The following is a 22,242-nucleotide window of genomic DNA, read 5'->3' as shown; positions in this document are numbered from 1 at the left end:
AGCTTTGTTTGTTGAATGATTCGGTTGAGATTAAATATGATTTTTTTCTTCATGCAAAAAATACACACATACTTGACAAGCATACATGGCAACCAATAATTTTAATGATCGAATTTATATGTCAGTACAATAGTGTCAACTGTACTATATATAGCTCTAATTTATACAGTCTTCACACAAATTCAAAACTGGTATTTTCCTTTCATTGCATAGCTCCTTTGGCGCCCATCCCCCACAACAGCTACACCACCATCAACATGTAACCGACTGTATCTGGGCTCTCACATCATGTTGTCAGAGCTTGTGCAAGCTGTCCATCACCCACCACTATCCATCTGGATTTAATAGGCAGCATCCTGGAAATGCTAGAGAGAGATGGGTTAACTAGAGAGGTCAGAGCCACTGTGTTCAACTAGAGATGGAGCTCAGATAAAGCAGTAGCAGAAGACACTCTCAGGCTTATACCCCTGTGCATGAATAAGATATTCAATCATGCTCGTCTGTGGTTGACCTTGAGTTGAAGTTGAAACGTGGGGCCAGTGTGCGAGTCTTTCAAATTGGTTGACACCAGAGAGGATATACATTAAGTATGCAGATGGAGCATTTCCCCTGGAAAGTCTAGTGGGCATGTCAGCCAGATTTAAAGAGAGAAAAACAGTATTTCCATACTTGCGGTAGGTTGGCCATATAGTCCACGTTTCAATGTGAACCATAGTGAGAGACTAGGCATAAATGGCTAAACGGCCATTGGAACCTGATGCAATTTCCCACACGTTTCCTGGTTGTCTTGGTGTGAATAGAAACTGGATTATTATCAGTTCTACAGTTGAAATGCAGTTCCCTGCACGTTTGAACTGTTTCTTGTACTGCTCTTTCTTTATGATTGTATGTTTGTAAGTGCAAACAACAATACAAATAAATAATAAATAAAATAAAATATGCACTTGCTGTAGCTTCGTGGGATATGAGAAGTGTACTGCACCAGTGTTGTGTTTAACAATATATATTAAAGGTACAATGTGTACAGAATTTTAGTTTAAAACAAATATATATATTATCAACAGAATGTGAATAAGTAACTTGTATGTATTATGCTGCGGAGATATCTACTGGATTTAGCATGCGAACAATATAGCCTGTTGTACCTTAAGAGGCGAAAGTGATTCATTCAAACAGCATCCTGTTTGACTTCAGTCCAACATAAGAGACAAAGGCTGAGACTTCCCCCGAGAGCTTGTCAATCATGTTGAAGATACAGCACCAAGTAAGAGGCTCAAGGGTGGCTAAAGCTCTGGGCTTTATTTTTCAGCATCTCAACCACACGCTACTAGCAAGAAAGTTGTTAAGTGGCAGAGAAGGAATGATGTCAGTTTTACTTCAGTTTGTGGTAGACTTAAATGCACCTATTTGGAACAAGGTTTGGGAGCACTCCCCATAGAAAATATTAAGTGTTCCAACCAAGTGAAATATGCAATTTCCCATAATATTGGACCATTATTAACAGTTGGAAAAGTTAGATAAGATTATAAATAAACAGCAACCAAAAAGATTAAAGGCAAAACTTGCTTAAGAAGTCCACTGGAGACCAATACAACCATTAGTTCTGGGAAAAGTAATGTGTTAGCTTTGATGCCCTTCACATTGATTTTGCATTCATTTGTCTTGGGTGCTGCACCTAATCCTTATAGGATTCAGAGATAAACAGTGATAAGAAGCAAAACGAGTAAACATTGGCATATTTTTCGACCTCTGGAGACAGCTCTTGGCAAGTAAGGAGATGTGGTTTGATGTGGAACTTATTTTTTTAGGCAGTTAAGTAACATCTCACATTGGTTGTTTAATAAAATACATATTTAGTGCAACTATTGACAACACAATCTGTACCGAAAAAGAACAATGCTATTTGGATCGACTCTCTATTACGCAGTGAAATGCTGCTAGTTATTTCTTTAGCGTAGGTGGCCAGGAATTGCACATTATTCCTTTAAACAGTAAGTATTAAACAGTGCTGCACTTTCTCCTGTGTACAAACACAAAAGCAATAGGTCACCATACATATAAAGACATGATTGCCTGCTAGATAGACTGCTCACACTGATGCATAACATTACGTTAAAACAAAAACCATGTAGTCCCACAGGCACAATATTAAAAAGAGCTGCATAAATGTAAATTGTTATTTAAAAAAAACACTAGTGACGGGAACAGATGACCTTTAAAATGAAATAAAGCCGCTACTAATGGAACAAAAGCTGATTGATGATTCACATTTTGTGCCATTGAGAATTTTTAAACTTTGCACAGTTCTAAAACATGTCCCGGGAAAAAAATATATTGAATTTTTAATGTTTTCTCCCTTTGTTAGTGGTGAGAAGCGGGAGTGAGCGGGATTTGTAACCGAGCAGCGGCAATGCGAGCAATAATTCATGTGAGATGTGCCTGTGATTCTCATCAATTAAGAGAGAGTGGAGAGAGCAGGCCAAGGGGGCAGAGAAAGGAGACAAGTGTTGCGAGAGGAATGGGTGGGACGGCACAAGAGGACAGTTAATTAGAGACAAGAGAGGAGGGCTTTGGGGTGAGGTTAAGACAAGAAGTGATTGTGAAAAAACAAACTGAGAGCAGCGGAGATGCTCCCTCATCATCCTGAGGGGCATATTGAGGTAGAGCAGGGACACAGGCAGAGCTGATGAATACGTTTCGCAAGGCTCTCGGGGGCTGTCCAATCAGGCAGCGCCATTGATGAATAGTCATGAGTCACCTTATCAGCATCACCATGGTTACGCAGATGTGACTGTGGCCCTGTGAATGTGATGAGGGAATAGAAATGGGCAAACGCCGCTCCATCTCCTTCCCGCGCACATCTTGATCGCCAATTAGAGCCCAGCAGGGTAGCATCCAGGCCATGTGCTCGGGCCTCTCCGGCCTTGAGGGTAAGGAGGGCGAGTTTTGAGGTGAACGTACAGGGGGATGCAAGAAGATGATGGTTTCGAGTTTTAATGCATGGGAAGACTGCAAAGAGGGAGGACAATTTGGATTTGGATTATATGATTACTTAAAATCACATTAATTAGCAGTAAAGCCAGTTGACACTCTGCACATACAGGTGAGGGCTGGCAGGATGAGCAGAGGGGAAGTGGATGACAAGATATTGAATGAAAAAAGCTGGTAAATTAGATTGAACAGGATCAGAGGAAGGGAAACATTATCAAAAGCGGAAAAGTGACTGAAGGATGAGCGAGAGAAGAGACAGCTGCAGGAGATCAAATAAAGAAAATGGACGAGGGATAACTGAATAAAGGGCTTGGACAACACATAATGATTTATGTAATTCCCTAACCTCTTACACAGACGGTTTAAAAAGGAGCAAAAACACTCCCAAAAAGCCACTGCAGCCTTGCTGGAATCCACTTCAGGATTTATGAGAGCCATTAAAGACAGACACCTCTTATCTGTAACAATAATATTGTTTTAATATCTCAGGGAGTAAAATCTCTTTTTTCAAACCTCTTAATCCACTCAAATAACCATTTCACAGCATCATACACAGCAGTAGTTGATGTTAAACATGATATTATCAGTTTTCTTATCACTGATTTGACAGGCACACTGCAAACACTGTTAATTATTTTTGAGCCAGTGCTTATCTGCCTGCTTATGTATTTATGAGAGTGGAGCAATCTACTGCATATTTGAAACATGTAATTAGATTAGCAGGCAGCTCCATACAATGAGGGCATGGGCACTCAGGAAGATTATATGTGTTTTTCCCCTCAAGCTTGCCAAAACTTGACAGGCCAAATTTGTTTTATTTATCAGTACTTGTCAGGGTTTCTCTGCCCGTTCTGTTGTCTATGGGGAGCGTGCTCTTAAAGTCATCACCTGCACACATAGGTAGAGGCGTAGGCAGCCCTGATATTTGTTTTTTCTGCTACACCTTGTGCAAAGAAACATTACCACCCGCTCGGCTTTCTCATTTCACAGCCTGTTGACTGCATTTAAAGTGTGATTAATCTTGCATAAGGTGTTTGGCAGCGTTCTCAACGCGGATGTGCGGCTGATGCATGAAGAGCGGCGTGTGAACTCTGCCCGGGAAGGTCGACATAGAAGATTCATGGAGGGATGAATCTGCCATGCTGTTCATGTCACAGTTATCCAAGAATCAATTCACAGATGGCACGTGGTACCTTTCTGTCTCACTTTTCTATTATAGAACCATCCATGCACCAGAACTACTGTGTGTAGATATAAAACATCTCTAATAGACTCGACTTTAACTCTCTTTAAAACAGTACAGTGACCCTGACCTTTTACAGAAATGGGGAAAATACAGAAAATGTGTTGTGAGATAACATCAGCCTCCTATCAGTGTTATCTATCATATCTGTCTGCTTCTGATGCAAAGGTTATCCCCCTCCCCGTTGGTTTGTGCCTCCTGGGTGTTTCATCAAATTTTGTCGTGCACAGACCAGTGCATCACAGAGCCATGCATGAAGTCAAGGACGACTTTAGGTCTTGTCCCTGCCAGACATTTCTTCTCCTACCTCAGGCTATTTGAGAGGGGACTCTTTGAAACAGATTGATTCATCTCCCTCACCTCCAATATGACACTTCAGTGCACCATTGTTACTTCCTTATCATCTGTCCTGCTAGTTTTCTCACACTTAATCTCATGTCTCATCTTTGTCACTTTTCCTTGCTGATCCGAAGGAAACAAACAGATATGTGCCTCTGTAGTGTCCACTTTGTTTTTTTCCCCCCTTACAAACCGCCATATGCTGCTATCCTGCTGCGAAATTGCACACTTGATGCAACCTCATTAGAAGCATGCTAGTATATATTTGATCTTAGGCATGCTACAGCAGCATAAAAAATAGCATGTTTATTCAAATTGTACAGCCCAAGGTGATGCAAATATGAAAATGTAAGACAGTGTTACTTGAGATACAAAATAGAGGAGAAAAAACACCCATGCTTAATGTATGCATTGAATGTCTAAGAATAGAAAGGCAATTTGCATATAACAGTAGCAGCAGGCACCTAGCATGGGCTTAGAGATGTTTGATATCCCACACAATGGAAGGTAAATAGCAAAAAATATTTGAATTCAGCATAACTGTCACTTGTGGTGCAGCTGCAGACACACACTGTTTTCACACAGTAAATGTGTGATAAAACTGAGGTTTTCTGATGGTTGATGGAGAATCAAGACCTTCAAGAACCAGTAAAGGTCTAAACAATTTACTGCCACTTTCAGTGAAAAACATCTCTGTTATGTGTAGTGTGCACTAAAAGAAACATCTTGAAATCACCTCTCTGTGTTATCTTCTTTCTGCTTTCCCCTCTGTAGTACTGTAAATCCACAGCATGTTATCTGTAGGCATGAGAAATAAACATGGAGATGTGAAACGTGGTAATGTCACTTTTGCCATGCCATTTTCAAATCAAACATGGTTCCCCTAGTTTTTTTTATTACCCCTCCAGTACAATGGCAGCCATGGCCGGAGGCATTATGTTTTCAGGTTGTCCCTCTGTCTGCCCCACCTCTGTGAACACAATATGTGTGGAACATCTTTAGGGAATTTCTTCAAATTTGACATAATCATCAACTTAGATTTAAGGATGAACTGGTTAGATTTTGGTGGTCAGAGCTCAAGGTCTATGTGACCTCACAACACATAACTCAAAAATGAATACGCTGAATTAACTACACACAAATGTCTAACAGGATGAAATGATGAAGTGATGACATTTTATATCCAAAGGTCAACCTCTCTGTGACATCATAATTTTCTGCAAAAACACTTTTCTGGCCATTATTCAACACCATAAATCTCCAGCAACAGAAGAGGACATTGTGACCACATAGATCTTCTGTGCTGTTGGGCTGAATATGTGTTTAAATAGACTTGTGCCTATTGGTTATCCAAAATTTTGCTCTGATCTCCATAAGAGTTGATAACGTTATGAATATGCTTTGGATTGTGATATACGTAAATGTAATATCCCCCCACTCTCGCTGCCCCAAATTGAAACTAAACTATAGCTTAACTTTCGCCTGGCTTACGCCAGACAAATGAGATTAGTCTGGACACCAGCCATTCATTTCTCCGTAGAGGAGGCGTGGTTTACGATCCTCCAGAACCGTTTATTGGGCGCTACAAATGTCTATCAAAAGCGTCTGTACGTAGCTCTTAGCCAATCGTATCAGTTATACCAGATGACGTATGTAGAGCGACAGAAATTGATGTTTACATAGCCAGACTAGCCCATCTCTACTTTGACTAAAATGCTCAATTCTGCTTCTGCAATGCTTTTCTGCAGCATGTTCTGACTCTGGCTGCTCTGTAGTTTCAGCTCACAGTCTACCAGCTGTGTGTGTGTGTGTGTGTGTGTGTGGCTTGCTGCTTTGCTTCTCCAGTTCTCGCTTTCTGCAAGATTATTTATTTTTATGCCTTATTTCCCCCTCATGTCATTCAGCCACACACATCCATTGATTTTATGAGCAATAGACAAGCTGCTGCTGCAACTCGGCAGGTTTGCTGTCCCCCGGCTCGTAGTGAGATCACCAGCGTTACAGCAGTGAGCGGTAGCGGGGCTTATTGGTAGATTAGGCTTTGGCCAAATCCTGTTGGAAGCAAGGCTAAAACATCCTTTTTCGTGGTGAAACAGGAGTGTAAAGTCAAATGTTGTTTTTCTTTTAAAATCAACTTTCGCTCTAAACTATTTAAAACGCCGTCAGCTAGATCGAAACAGAGTTTCGCGTCTGCTGCAGCCATGTTGGATCTGTAAGAAAACTACAAGCTTCCATCTGCCGAGTAGTACTTGTCATCGTCTTGCCGTCCCTCCCCGCTCTGTGATTGGATCCCTAAAACAGGGCTAAGAAACGGCCGTAGTTGCCAGACTGCCTGCAGGTTCGAAATGAAATCGAGCGTGCAAGGCAGTATGGGTATACCCAGGCTAGCTTAAACCTAATGTGGATCATCCATTTTTCACCAAAAAATACACTTAATACATTTTGTTCAACTCCTTTAAAGTCAAAGTCAAGTAAAATGTTTAAAATATGTAAACTGCAACTTGACTGGTTGGCATTATTTTAGTTTATAATGCAAAACACTGCTTCCATGTTCCTGTGTCTGTGGAATTATTCATGTTGTAGATCCAAGGCAAAAAGAGGAGTAAAACAGTACATTTACAACCCACCAGCCCTCTTTTCTTCATCCACTGACCCTGATAAATCTGCTGTAAAGCTCTGAGCACTGTGTACTGTAGGAGATGAACTGAGTTAATTTTTATTACCCCACAGGATACTGTGCTTTACAGCTGAACCATCAGATGACGCAGTAAAAACACACACCCTGGTTGTAAATTCCAGTAACTCTTACGATGGAACGAAAGATAAACCTGTGTTGTTGAGGCAACCCTTTTACTGAGACGGCATGTGCCAAGCAAACCTGTGACAGGTGGAGACATTCAGATTATAGAGTAACATGAGCCATGGGTATCAACTCTGCCAAAATATATCAGGTTGCATACAGTTTGTGTTCTCTTAAGAGTCAATGCTATTCAGATGGAGAAGAGAGGGAAACTTCTTCTCTGTCCTTTGTTTCTAATGTAGTTCCAGACAGCCGAGAGCTGCCTATGTACCACCAGATAAGTGGAAAGACTGAATTGTTTTTTCAACCAGGTTTTTTACAGCATCTCAAATAGCAATCTTTCCTTTTCATCTCTTTTTCTCTATTTCTCTCTCACCCCCTCTCCTGCTTTCTATATTTATTCTAATCTCTCTCTCTCTCTCTCTCTCTCTTTCAGTCTTAACTTCTATCCCAGTCGCTTCTCACATTGCTCCCAGGCTTTACCCAGAATCCATGTAATATCTTTCTCAGATGAAAATCAATTACTAAATTCAGAGCACAGAGATGAATGATGGCACAGACAAGGAAGGGTTGCACATACTGAGTATGGTGCAGGTTTTAAACGAACTCTTGAGGCATTTTGTGATCACAGCTGTTTTGTTAAAGGTGCTGTAGTACACGACATTCAGAGCATTAATACAGCAGAAAACAAGTATTTGTTATTTAGAGATAAAGTGGAGTAATGACCTACTGAGCAGAGAATAAAGTCACCCTGTGTGCATTGTAATCTTGATTTTCTCCTCCACGTGTTCACTTCACACTGCTGACTACCCATGCCGGCATTCAAGCAATGCTCAGAATACAGAAGTTTATTTTGAAAAAGCTACTATGCATGTAGGGAGTGGCAACTGACACGCTGTCCGGACACGTAAAAAAACTGAGGCCAAGGAGCTATACCGTAGAGTCTTCATCTCTGAGGGCAAGGGACACTGACCAACTTCAGGACGTTGTCGTTGCAAAAGCCATGTCACCCCAGTGTGTGTGATATAGATATAGATACATATTCTTCATGAAATAACCACATCGGGAAAGCCTATTTTTTTATACTCCAAACTACATGATAGCAAAACAACGATTCTATGTGTCACCCTTACTTTGCTCTCACTGTCAAGGATCAGAACGTAAAGCGTCAACCGAATGGCGTAAATATTGTCATAATGCAGTTAGGTCTCTGTTTTTTCAACATAGAAACAGAAGAATGAATCTGATTGTTTTTTTTTTTATATTGTTTTGATGATGTATATCCTCACACTGCCCAGCCCTGACTTCCATGTTTGCATGTGATTTTAAGAGCCATGTGGAGGCCACTCCGCTGAGTTTGATCCTGTGTTGTGCTGGTCTGGTCCTGTCTCAAATTCAATTCACCTGTTTTTAAAAAAAAAAAAAACGTGTCATGAACATGGATGCTGATTCAGTGTCTCTTGTCTTTGAATGTAAAACAATGTGCTTTGCAACATACATTTATGTAATGCCATAAGAAACTGAAATAGTGATGAGATTTCTTGAAGAGAGCGAGTGAGAGAACGTCTCAGCTCATCAAAGGTCATATTCTGAAACTCTCAGCGCATGGCGTTGGGAAGAAAAACTGCGAAAAGATAAAGGAAGATACATCAAGGAAGGAGGATAGCTCTTGCAGGAATCAACATGTGTTCTGCATACTGATTATTTCAGACCATTATCTTTCTATGCAATTTCTATAGGAGCACAATTATCAAAACAAAAAGAGCTGATAGGGCTCAGGGCTCTTGTCCAGGTGTTGTTTTCACTCAAGGCCAAAATAACACCCGACCAATATTTGGTGCAATCTTAATCTCTCAAAAGGTCAGCAGAAAAAAGGTGCTAATGAAAAATTCAGTTCATGAAACAAGGGATGGCTTCCTTTTGCTGATAATGAGGTGTAATATAATTCATAAACCAAACACAAGGGAGGGAGTAACTTTAAAACCTCTAATAGCAGACCCTCATTTGAAACAGTCCCCAGTGACGTAGCTTGAAAATGGACATGGATGAAAGCAGAGATGCCTGTTACCTAACGTGCAGCAGGACCATTTGAAAGGTGGAACAGTAAAAAGCAGTAGTTTGGCTTCATCACAAAGTCTAAGGATAAGAAAAGAATAGGACTGAATAAGGATGAAGGGAATGCAATAAAATGAGCGAAGATGTGGACGTATCTCTGTCATCACATGAATAAATGAGCTGCATTCAGGGGAAAAAAACCCTGCCAATATAGAACTACCTGCATATCTGATAAGCCTCCCATAAAGAGTCTTCATCAAACGCTACAACCTCCAGCAGGAAAGGTGCTGAATTATTTTATTGTTAAGTAAATTGCCATTCACATACATTTTTAACCATTTCCATAATAAAAGCATAATGTGTTTTTCTCAAGTTTTGTGTGTTGGCTTCCCCTCAAATCAGTAGAATATCTATTTTATAATGGGCAGAGAGACTTCGGTTGGTAATACATATTGATGTGCTGTCATGATCAAAGTATCCTGAGGCTGTTGAAACAAACTATATCCCTCGCTGGCCTCACAGAAACTCTCTTCTATCAGATTTTCTCTCAGGGCCGTGTAAACAGGTGAACTTAGAGCTCAAGTCAGAACAGGACTCATTTTGCATTGATTTATTTAGTATCTTGGCCACTAAAACCACATTAAATGCCCACTCAAACCACATCTTTGTGAAGTGACTGAAGTACTTCTTCACCATTGCATAAAATGAAGGCATGACTGCTTTATCTATGGCAATTATCTGCATATATACATATATATATATATAAGTCTCTGAAGAGTTTAAGTTTGTGTTCTTTTTCTTACATTTGCTGAAAGGAACCTGCACTTTCTAATGCCTAACATCATTCACTGACTATATTACTACTACTACTACAGCTCCATTTGGGTAACCAGTTCCCTATGCTAAATTAACTGTTGACAGCTAAACCTTTCCCTTAACTAGATGCAATCAGCCTGTCAAGGTTGGGATTTTTCTATGTGCAGGAGCCCAATGCATTTTTCAATACCCAGAATACAAAAGCCTAACTGCAACATGTGGATTAATCAGAATGTTTATCTACTAGTAAGTTGCATAAATTAACATGCTATGTTAACTAGCATCCTTCTTAGCCGCCTTGTAGTATCAAAGCAGTACGTCTACAGTCAGAAAGCTTGTCATTAGCCAAATACTTTGCAGTAATTTGTGGAGTTATGTTAGAAAAATGCCCTGTGAAGGACTGAGGCATGCCTGGTCTTGGGTGCTACAGAATCAGAGGCTAACATTAGCAGTTCCTTCCGCTCTTTGTTGGATATGGGAAGGTTTAAACTCCAGCAACTCCAGCTGGAGTGAGACGTTTCTCCTATGAAGGTGAAACATACAAATACAAACAAGGTATAAATCTATCTATTCTATCTGCCGTGTATGTTTTCAACCACCACACAGAGCTGATGTTGGTAAGCTAGCTATAAGCTACAGTAGTTAAAGCTGTCATTTTTTCCCAGTAAAACTGACCAACGGTGCCAGCTACAAATGTCTTAAATCCCTTTAAAAAAAACAAAAACATTAATATGAATAATGCTAAGCCACCACCGATAATGATGCAAACTGCATTTGTGCCCTGCAAGAACTTGGAATTAAATAAACTGTCATTGTTTGTGATCTTGTTTGTTAACCTCTACGTCATCCCACAAAATAAAAGAACGTTTTGAAAATTCACAACATGAGTTGGGATGTCATGATCCCAATTGATTTCATAAAATGTGACCCGCAGTCCACTCTACCTAAAGAGTTGGAGCAAACCACCAATGGATTGGCACATGAAGTACACAGAGAGCACGGAGTCACAGTAGACCAATTAACCTTTCACTGATCCCACTTATCATAAAGGGCCTCTTCAGGCATTAGAGACAGCACAAGTGACTGAAAGTGAAGGACTATGTATATAATTTACATGGGAAACACACACACACACGTCCCATCTTTGTACTTTCGTCAGTCTCTTGTGTAGTACTTTTAACTAATGGCCTTTGACGTGACTAAAATATTTTCCACTAGCCTTTTCTCTTAGTTTTCTTCAGGGAATCAATTTATCATTTACATATTCTTTTTATTACATTTATTTCATTTCCTCAGATGTCAAGTACAGATCTAGAAAGAAACACCACATAGTATATACCTATAACATCAATGTAAAGGTCTTTTCAGATGAAAATTTGAAAATATCTTCACGAGTCTGTCCACAACAAAACAGAGACTTGCGGTTTTCTCGCAGCCGTTGTAATTTCTGCATTTAGATGACAATAAAACAATTTTTTTCTCAGACTTTAGTCTGTCCTAATTCTGTTCATACCGTCACACAACAGTATGGATATTGATCGATTGATCCATTTGGTCCTGCAATATATTGTGCTCTAGACTTGAGTGGTCTCTTAAATCTGGCCTTTTTAAAAATTTTGTTTTATATGTAAACACCAACCCAACCCAGCATTGACTGATGGTGCAAAACTTTAATTTTCAGTGGAGTACATTGAAGGTAAATATTCCTGTTGGCCTTGGTGTGAAAGGTTAGAACACAAAAAAATCATCTATGAATATTTCTCATCTTTGTTTTGTCCCTGGTGTGAAAATGCCTAAGAGTAACAAAGAAAGCAATTCGGGCCATTACATAAATCGCTACGTCATCTGTTAATATACTTTTGAAAAGGTCATGCTTCATACTTGCATAACTTCATTGCCTCATTTAATCAATCATCCGTCTGCTTTACCTTCAGCCTGATGAAAAGTGAGGGTTAATCATGTTGGCCCTCTCGTTATCCTCTGTAAGCCACCGTCTGTAGCAGTGAGTCTAATACAGGTAATTATGTAGGAATGAAAGGCTCGATGGCTTCCTGGATGAAGATTGGCATCTTGATGGATGCAAGGGTGGATGGGTGGAGGGGGGTGAGGTGTTTGGGCTACACGACTGAGGGTGGCTTAGAATAGTCACGACAAAGAGGGAGAGGACACACACACATACACACACACACACACACACACACACACACACACACACACACACACACACACACACACACACACACACACACACACACACACACACACACACACACACACACACAAACACACACACACACTCATACATACACATACACAGGTCAGTGCTCTGAGAGGTCCTTCTGGTCTAATAGAGACATATAATGCTGTAAGGGGCAGCGTATAGTGCTAACTGCCAGGATAATTCATTTGTTTGCGCTTAGAGGGCGAGTAGGTGTTTTTATCCAGCAGGCTGCCCCAGGCCATGTACACACCATTGGTACCTCTGCTTGGCACAGCAAATCAATCTGCTGTATGAAAATCTGCAACACACAAAATAATAAGAAAAATAGGGAATTAATTTCAGCCTGTTGATCTGACATGATTATTATAAATAAGGCTGAACTATTAACTAGGCAAAAGCGAGCAACTGCCGATGGGGCTCGGACCCAAGCGCCCCCTAAAAAGCTCCAGGTCCACTGCATGCCAAATGGTTTTATGTCATTTGAATTATTAAGAACTTTAGAGGGGATTTCCACAATTAAAATACAAAAGCAGCTGATGAGAGTCCTGCATTTGGTAATGTTGTGGCCATGTCTTGTAGAATAACCTTGTGTGCTTTTTGTGTGTACATGTTGTTTAAATCAAATTCTAACAACAACATGAAGTATTATTTATCTTAGGAATACTGGTAGCACTGGGCTTATTGGAAACTGCCATACCCTCCAAAAAGTGACCCAGTGGGTTTTTTGTAGAGCACCTTATTAGGACCCATATTAAGGTTTGTAGTTAGTTGTGTTCTCTAGTGGCAGCAGTCATTTTGCAGGACATGCAGTTTTGTGGCCTTAACCTGAGGCCATAAAACTTCACAACACTTACAACGTGTTAAAAATGTTACATTCGGATATGAGGAAGAGTTGATGTCATGCCACCAGGAAGGGCACTTATTTAGGGAGGGCTAAATAAGGGAGGGTTTGGGGGACTTGTTGACTTAATGGTACCTTGGAAGCAACAAAGTACACACACATTACACACATGCCTGTAGGTGGGATGTAAAAAAAAAAAAAAGAAGCCCAACAGTAGATAACCCGGCCATGACAAACCAGGGCTTTTGGCTGTACTATCTTTATCTGACATTCAGTGGTGTATGTGTGTATAAAGGATTGGCCATAGCTGTACTCACTGAATAATGTAGAGGTGTCACCTGCAAACCATTGACCCTTCTTAACAGGGAAACCTTGTTATTCATGGAGAACAAATGGAAACTCCTCATGGTTTGCGGCAAGATTAATGGCACAGAACCAGCCTCAATTTATCATGCTGTCCCACCTCCTCACTCCATATGTGTGTGTTTGTGTGTTTAAGTGTGTTCTGAATCAAAGATAGTCTCGAAACCCGCTCAATACACAAATAACTGATTGCGTCTGTGCTGTCCCCAAGGGCAGAGTACCAAAGAAACAACACAGAATTGAGCTTCTTCTCTCCACTTCTGTCCAGCACAGTCCTGGGTGTGTTTAGAGGGAAAAAATGCCTCTTTTGCTTGAGGCCAATTCAAAGAAAGCAAAACAGCAATTTGAATATTAAACCTACTAATTTACATTCAGCAATGTGTTTGGCATTTGTCATAATAAGATTGATATCTGCTAATGGATTTCCAGTTGTCTGAATTATGTGAAAGTTTTGACTATAATATAGGAGAAATTGCCTTGAAGCATTCATGCTTTTAAAGGAAAGGCTCTGCTGCTGCCTCTGCAGCAGAATCAACTTTTCTGAACTACTTAATGGTACATTGACCCCCTGATGTGTCTCCTCCAGGATGACCTGCTACTGTAGAATGACTTTTTCCTCTCACACTGGTCTCACCTCAGAAACAGGCAGTCTCAGCTTTCACATGGTGCTTGCCCCCTGCTGAAATTCTTATCATTTGATATTTTTTCTCTTCTTCGTGACTCGGGCGTTGTGTCATTTTCACTTTGAACATACTCTTTTTCCTCAAGTGAGTTTTTTTATGGGACTTTATCTTTGAACCTGCATTAAGTCCTGAACAGAGTAACTCATACTCATGGTATTTTTTTTTGCTCTGCAATTTATTTAACATATTATCCCTGGAAATCATTATTCCTCCTGATTAGAATCATGTTGTCAGGTTTTCCATGATGCTTCTCTGTTTATTCTCTTATTAATCATTCATTTTAATGCTATTCATACAGAAATGTGTAGTACATAATCCAATCTGAGTCGTGTGTAAGGGCTAAATTGAGATGCAGATTGCTTTTGTGCAAATACACCCTTTTAAATCAGTAAAATGCAAATAAGTAAATATGAACAAAACTATCCCATGTATTGCGTAAGAGACCATGCAGAAAGGCTGAAGGACTCCAGGTGTGGAAGGCAACAATTAAACTATTCATTTACAACTCAAGGTCAAATACATTTTCCCCAAAGATGGTGTCTGTCAGTTTAGGTAGATGTCATCACACTGATATTTGTTCAAGTGTTCATTTTTCTGATTGCAATTATTTTTTTCATTCCATAAAATGAGGGTGTAATGTCATGATTGACAGCTGTTATTGACGTGTGATTGGTCGGGCAGGACCATTTGTCACTGCTGCATGGACTCTGGCTCCAAATGACCTCCCCAGCGCAAGATGGCAGCACCTGTATCTGCAATCTTTTGGCTTCACTGTGGGAGTAGGTGGATACACGTCGTCCATTCTTTATACAGTTTCTGGATTGAACCCAAACAGTAGAAAACCAAATCAATGAGCTGTAAGATGCTAAAACACTTGGTAGAGATGGAGAAACTACAGAGCTTGTTTGGTAATACCAGAAACCCCTTCCAAATATGACCACATGTTCATATGGAAAAAATGAAATAATTACACTTGATTCAACACTACACTACAATAATAAACAAATATTTGCTTTGGCTGTTTCTTGGATTACTTTTGAGCTCCATTGAAGCAGCCTAGCTGGAAGCAGCATGTTGCCCATCTGGAAAACCAACAACATCCCTCAAGGAATCCAAAAATATATATTCACTGTTTAGCATTTGTACTGTGGCTTTTTCTCTTGGAGACAACAATTGTATTTTCTATACAAAAATAACTGAGATTACAAGACTAAGAAGAGTTGTTCTTAAATCAATTATGTTTCCACAAAAAGAATTAATGATCGATGAATGGCCAAGTGAAAACTGGCAGTGTCGCTAGATTAAAGGTCTGAGGTCACCAGAATAAATCGTGAGCAATCATGTGCTCAGCATGATGTATCACATAGGCTGGGACAGTTGGGTGTCTTAAATTTTAATGGGATTTTTATGACTAGAGAAACCTTTTGACTTTAAGCAGATAAAGCAAAATTGTGCTAAAACAGACAGCAGGAACTTGCAACATATGTTGGTTGTTATGGCATTTCATGGATACATCCAATAAAGAATTTAATTACACTCGTTTGCCCTTTTTCACTTTTACCAACCAAACATTGCATATCTTGAACTCAGTTAATAAGTGGATTCTGCTTCAGCCAAAACCATCCACTGGCCATTTTACTGTTTTCGCTTGGTTACTAATATGCTTGAAGTCCTTTTCCCACCGTTCTTTTTTTTTTTTCTAAAAAGGAGAAGAATCATCACATTAATCCCTGGGGATTACATTTTCTGCTCCTTGTTAGTTTACACACACACACACACACACACACACAGGCGCACACAAGCAGTAAGGGATTCAGTGTCTTGCTCAAGGGCACATAAGCAGCACACTCCATCCCTGTGCAGGGACTTCTTTCTTTCTGTCTTTTGTAAAAGTTCAAAGTTCTCTGCATGTTTTCTTCAGAATTCACCTACACTTCCCCTGCCTTCAACCAGGTGTCCGATGATTCATCCGACTCCCCAGAGCCGGGCCCGGTCACCTGCATGGAGCCCTTCCTGGTGCGGAGGCTGTCTTGCCGTACGGTCCAGTTGCCCCCTTTGGCCTTTAGACAGGCGGAGCAGTACTACTGTGACCGCAAGTCAGAGCCAGACACAGTCACAGTTCCACCACGGCCCACAACACTGCCACTACGCGCCCCACCACTCATCGCCATCACCTCTGCTGACACCAGCAGGTAGGACAGTGTGGACGTGTGTGTGTGTGTGTGTGTGTGTGTGTGTGCGTGCGTGCGTGTGTCCTTTCACTACAAAATGTCTTTTAGTGGAATGGGTAATTAGAGGAGAGGGTGAGTAGAGTGGAGTGGTTCAATCAATAAAGCAGCTGTCTGAAGTGACTGAGGACACATCACTCGCTAAGTACCTGACACTGTACTTACAGGTTGAAATGCGCTGAAACACTCGCTAATGGCTGTGCGTTGTTCTGTCATCAGCTACTTGAATTACAGCTGCTTGAATCCAAAGCATCGCACGCATTTTGTGATTCTATCCTTTTTGTCCTCATTAATGTCAGTACGGTATAAAATCTACTTGAAGACACTTAAAACTCACTTATGATATGCTAATCCATCACAGTAAACATTACATCACTGTCATTTATTTATTTTTGTCACAGTTACAACCCCCATTTCATTATTTACCAAAAACAAATGTTCATTAGTCTGAACATAAAATATGTTTTTTTGTACAGTTTACAGGTGAAAATGTGTCAGAAATCCAATTAGCACATTGTATGTTATTTACGTTTTAGACAATCTCCCACTTTTTTTTAAACCTTGGCTGTAGTTTCAGTCCTTGATCATGATTTTTTTTAATGTCAGGTTTTGTCACGAAGTTGAAGATGCCAGGCATAAATATTAAATTGTCCCTGCAGTCTCGCTGGCAGCCAGTCTGCAACGGGAGAAGATGCTGCGTAAGGAATATCCTTGCTTCTTTCCCAGTGCAATTAAAAAGTACCTGTCCAGAGTCAGACCAGACTCTTGTGTGGCTTACTGATTTTGTGACAACCATGGGACATTTGCGCTAAGATTAATCTAATGTAAGTTAGACAGGTTCACAGAAAAACACACTTATTTTAGCCATGTTTCGATTAATAACAATCAGTTACAATTTCTGACTGAATCAAATGGCAATAGGATGAAAACACGGTCCTAATTTGTGGTTAGACAACAATGCTGTAGTGAGCAATAAGAAGGAAAAACGTTTTTATGAGATGGCAATAAGCCGTTACAAATATGCAGTAGTGACAGAGATTATTAATCATTTTCATTTGCTCAAGGAAACTTTCCTGAGCCTGACTGACAGGTTAGCAGAAGTACTGAGCCGTGCTAAATTAAGAAGCCATAGCAGCTCAGATTTCCTACAGGTCTACACTGCACTGAGATTTTAAGCTACCGGAAGTTCTCTGTATTGTTACACTCTTTTCTCAGTCATCCATGTTTAAAGTTTTAAAGAAGTCATAATTAACCCAGATTCATGGCAAAGTAGTCTAACTTAAAATAATAAACAACTAGATAAATTTGTTCTAAGCCAAAGTTTAATTATATATGTGTTAAACTCAAGCACAGAAATCATAACTAATCTAAAAGGGGATGCTGACTGTTTCATACTGTACTATGAAATTAGCTGAAGCTAATGAGTGCCTGAAAGGTAGGAAATCAATTAGGGTATGATTTGGAAAATGGTTAACAGCAATACTAAGCATGCTTGATTGTGGTGGACTAAAAACATGCAAACCACTGGTATTTGAATTACCCCTGCTCTAAAGTGTGACTCATCAAATTACTATGCCCAATAGATTTGTTTGTCACCATTGCCACTTAGTAATCTTAAAACAGGGAATGTAATTCACCATTTGAAAACTCATAAACAAGATAAAAGCAATCTCTCAGACAGAAAATTGCAGTAAAAATATCTCCCTTTTTGTTTGAGACAAACCTTTGCTGCAGCTTATTTTCACTGTGGTATTGATTTATCTAAAGTGTTAAAACAACACAGTTGTCTTATACATGACATATATTCATTCATTTATACCTCAACCTTTAGTGTGACATTTTTTGTAGCATATCATAAACAATAAAGTCTCCGTTTTTAAAGGTTATGGCAACTATTTAGTTTTACGACACAGAAAGGGTACAAACAAATGTATGTGAAATGCTTAGCATTACTTTTACTGTGTACTCACAGTCTCTCACGCTTGGAAAACATGACCATACAACAACTGAGAAACAAATCACACCCTATCCGGAGAGCTCTGGAGAATGTATCAGAGTGGTTTTAGATGAAATGAGGTTTGGCAGAGATAGACACCAAGTCTCCGACCAGCTTCATTCTCTGAGGAGAGACAGAAACAAACATAGCAAACAGTATGCTGTATCAAAAGCAGTGGTCCAATGGGGAAGTCATAATTTAACTTGGAAAATGATCCAGAAAGAAATATACCCAGCGTGGTGGAAATAGCATATAAATTCAGTGGTAATCTGTCAGTGGAAATTTCCATTGTTCTGCATTTTCATTGTACATGTGAACAGATGGAAGTTTGCTTGCCAATCAAAGAGAAAATGGTGCTATTCTGACTTGTCTTTGTTCGTAATACCACGCTTCAAAAGACTCTGTATCTCCCTCATCAACTTAATGCTACCTCCATAATGCAGTTCAATGGCTCATCATTTGCCAGGTGAGAAACAAAATGCCTCTGTTTTCCCCTACATGTTCCCGTCTTGTCCTTCTCTTTCTTTGCCAAGGATGATTGGACCTGTGTGACTCACGAAGTGAATAAACAATGGAGAAATGAGCAGTGAGGTACAGCTTATTAATAAGGCCTAAGCTTGTTAAAGGAGCTCTAATTAGAGAATATGTTACTAGGCATCGTGGAGAGACTTTAAACAAGAAGGAAGTGTTATTGACTTGTAGACTTCTTCAGAGGGAAACAGAAAAAGCTGGTGTCATTTAGCTCTAAATTACATTTTCAGACAGGCAGAGCAATTTCCGTGGCGACTGATGCACAACAGTGTTAAAATAGTTTCCTCTGCTTCAAAATTAGTACATAAATATCAAGAACATGTTGACTTAGGAAAGAGAGTATTTTTTTAGTCTGTAGTTGGGTGCGTCAGACACATAGATTGTGTTCAAAATTGCATACTAACATCCCTTTCTTGTGTACTGCCTATTAAATGAACTATTAAGTATAATATGCCATCAGAACAGAAAATGCACCTGACTGCACATGATTGACAGTCCCGGCCAGCCACCCTCACATCTCCAAAAACGTTTCAGCAAATTTCTGTATGTTGATTTAGTTGTTACTCATAAAGTTGGAATAAAATATTTTTACCTCTTTCTATGAAATTATTGTGACAATGTGATTTATTGTTGCCAGATAAAGTGTTTATCTTCTCAAAACTTTATTAATCAAACTCTTCCAAACATATCACAATGAAAATGAAACCACAATTACCAGAGGATTGTGTCTGAAAACAAAATTATTCCAACTTTATGGGCAACCGTGTATTACATTTGGTGGACGACATGGCATACCCCCAAAGCTAAAGACAAAACATCCCTCCATGTTAACTAAAAAATCCAAGAACACATTGAATCATTTTTTCCCAAAATGGTTTCTGTCATTTTAGGTAGTTCTTGTTACACTGATGTATGTTCATGTGTTCATATTTCTGTTTTATTTAGTCATTTGTTGCTATTAAAAGGGGGTGTATGGCCATGATTGACAGCTGTGATTGAGCGGGTGTATGGGCAGGATTTCTATATTGTGGCTTTACCAGCTGATCACTACCCTGCAGACGTCAGCAGCACATGATGGCAGCACCTATACAGGCCTGTCACAGTAATTACAATATTGACTTCAGAAAAGGGCAAACTATTCCCAAGTGACAACTGACCACTCTTTAAGAATCCTGCTTCACTGGCTGGACAAGTACTGAGCAATTTAAAAGCGGTTTGTGTGATTATTTGAAGGAAGACAAAGGCAGGACAGGCTTGTCACTGTCGCCACTACTTCAGACGGTTATCGACTGTTTTCAATTATGTCCTGGCCTTTTCTTGTTTTATCTTTATCTCTGAGAACCTCAAAGGCTAAAGTTCTTTTTGTAATCTTATTTCACAAAAGTAAGTAAAAAGCAAAAGTGCCTGCAGCGCTCCAAAAAATCACAACCTACCGTGAACTCAAAGTGTTTTGTTGTATAATGTAATATATATGCTCCACAACATATTTGTCTTTTATTATATAACCATTTCGATTTATTGTAATTCAGCCCTTTGACGGGAGAAAAGCCCAACTATCAAACCGTCCTGTTAACACCACATCAAGCAAGATGGACTGCTTTTATAAAAGAACATACTGAGTATGAGCAGGTTCAGAAAAAATGGACTGTAGGGAGAAAAATGGGCAACGGAGAGAATTTTAACAAAGGCCATACATCTTAACTTTGCTTCGAGCTTGATTCATGTATAATTCAGCACAGTGGTGAGGAAGAAATATACAGTTGTAAAGCATTAAGGATGGAAGACGTGCCACACTAAATGCTCCAACTGCAACTTTTGGTCAAATTTAGTGACATTAACTTTGTATGCGGCTTAATGAGACTGTCTGAAGTATTAATGCACAGGCAAAGAATGGCACAAATTACTGCTACCATTACTCTCATAACGGGAATATAAAACAATGATTCTGCACATTTAACAGCTCTGGTGGTATTGTCTTTGCCTGGCCTCAGTGACTAACAAACAGCTTTTATGACAACTTCTGTTTAATCTATAGAAAGGGTAGAAATGTACAGTTCATAGCTCTCAGTTGCTCAAAATACATAAACATCCTGTATATTGATTGTGCCGGTAGATGCAAATCCTTTGTGAGTCAATTCGCTGTTGCTACAAATGACCTCAAACAAGTTTTTTTTGCTATCTGCATGTAAATGTAGATAATGTAATGTGTTTTTTTTAGGTACAATCAAAGACTGTAACTTTATAATTGCATGGCAGACAAGGCTCACTGATGAGTACAGCTCATTACCAACACATCAACAAATGAACTGACTGAATCACTAACCAACAGATGTTCATTATGTTATGAATATGAGAAAAAAAAATATAAATGTATACAGAAAAAGTAAATAATAGTAGTGGATATTGGCTCAATACTGGGTAAAAACAAGCCATTAGTGCACTGACAACACTTGTCAGTGCAAATGTCCACCCAAGAGTCATATGCAGTATGTCAGAAATCAATTGCCATTGAGCTGTTTTTCACCTTTCTTTTTTCTTTTAAGAATCATACATGCTGATTGTAGATAGGGATGCCCGGATCCCACTCTCTACTCCTGATACCAATTCAGAAACATAAATTCAGATACTCATGTGGATCTCATCATACCAGTGCTGTTTTGCAATTAAAAATCCTCTTAGCTCACTGTGTGGAATTGATTGGGTTAATTCTGCTTGTGTTGTGAACACAAGGCTGTGTTCTAATCTATAGTGGAGACATTGGTACACCAACTTAGTTTGGACAAAGTTTAATTATGTTCTGGAAGGTTTATAAAATTGTGTTGTGACCATTTAGGTGCAATCACTAATTATTGACCACACCTCAGTTATTTTCACATTACCCCAAAATAATAGTCTAATTCAACACAGGTAGAAAAGAAAAAAAAAACATTGAAATAGAAAATTGTCATTCATGGGCTCCTGAGTAAGCTAGGCTGATTCAACTGGATGTGACAATCTCCAGGTAAGTGCAGAAAATACAGCCACTAAAGGCAATTATGCTTGGGTCTTGTGGACTAGCTTGGGCACATAATAGCAAATTATTGAGCACCATTAAACCCCAACTAACTCTTCGCAAAGTTTCGCTACTTTTTACCA

The 22,242-nt window shown here is 39.5% G+C and overlaps 1 protein-coding gene across 1 annotated transcript in view; it reads left to right on the top strand.

The window, feature by feature from the left end:
* pde4d (phosphodiesterase 4D, cAMP-specific) overlaps positions 1-22,242 on the top strand; it is a 193,289-nt gene that overhangs the window by 13,592 nt on the left and 157,455 nt on the right. The window contains exon 3 of the mRNA XM_059338171.1: positions 16,306-16,544. Coding sequence (XP_059194154.1) covers positions 16,306-16,544 — 239 coding nt within the window. The remainder of the gene's footprint in view (positions 1-16,305; positions 16,545-22,242) is intronic.

Source organism: Centropristis striata, chromosome 7 (genome assembly GCF_030273125.1).
Source record: "Centropristis striata isolate RG_2023a ecotype Rhode Island chromosome 7, C.striata_1.0, whole genome shotgun sequence".
Classification (NCBI taxonomy): domain Eukaryota; kingdom Metazoa; phylum Chordata; class Actinopteri; order Perciformes; family Serranidae; genus Centropristis; species Centropristis striata.
The sequence above is the reverse complement of the archived record's forward strand: the minus strand, read 5'-3'. Positions and strand labels throughout refer to the sequence as shown.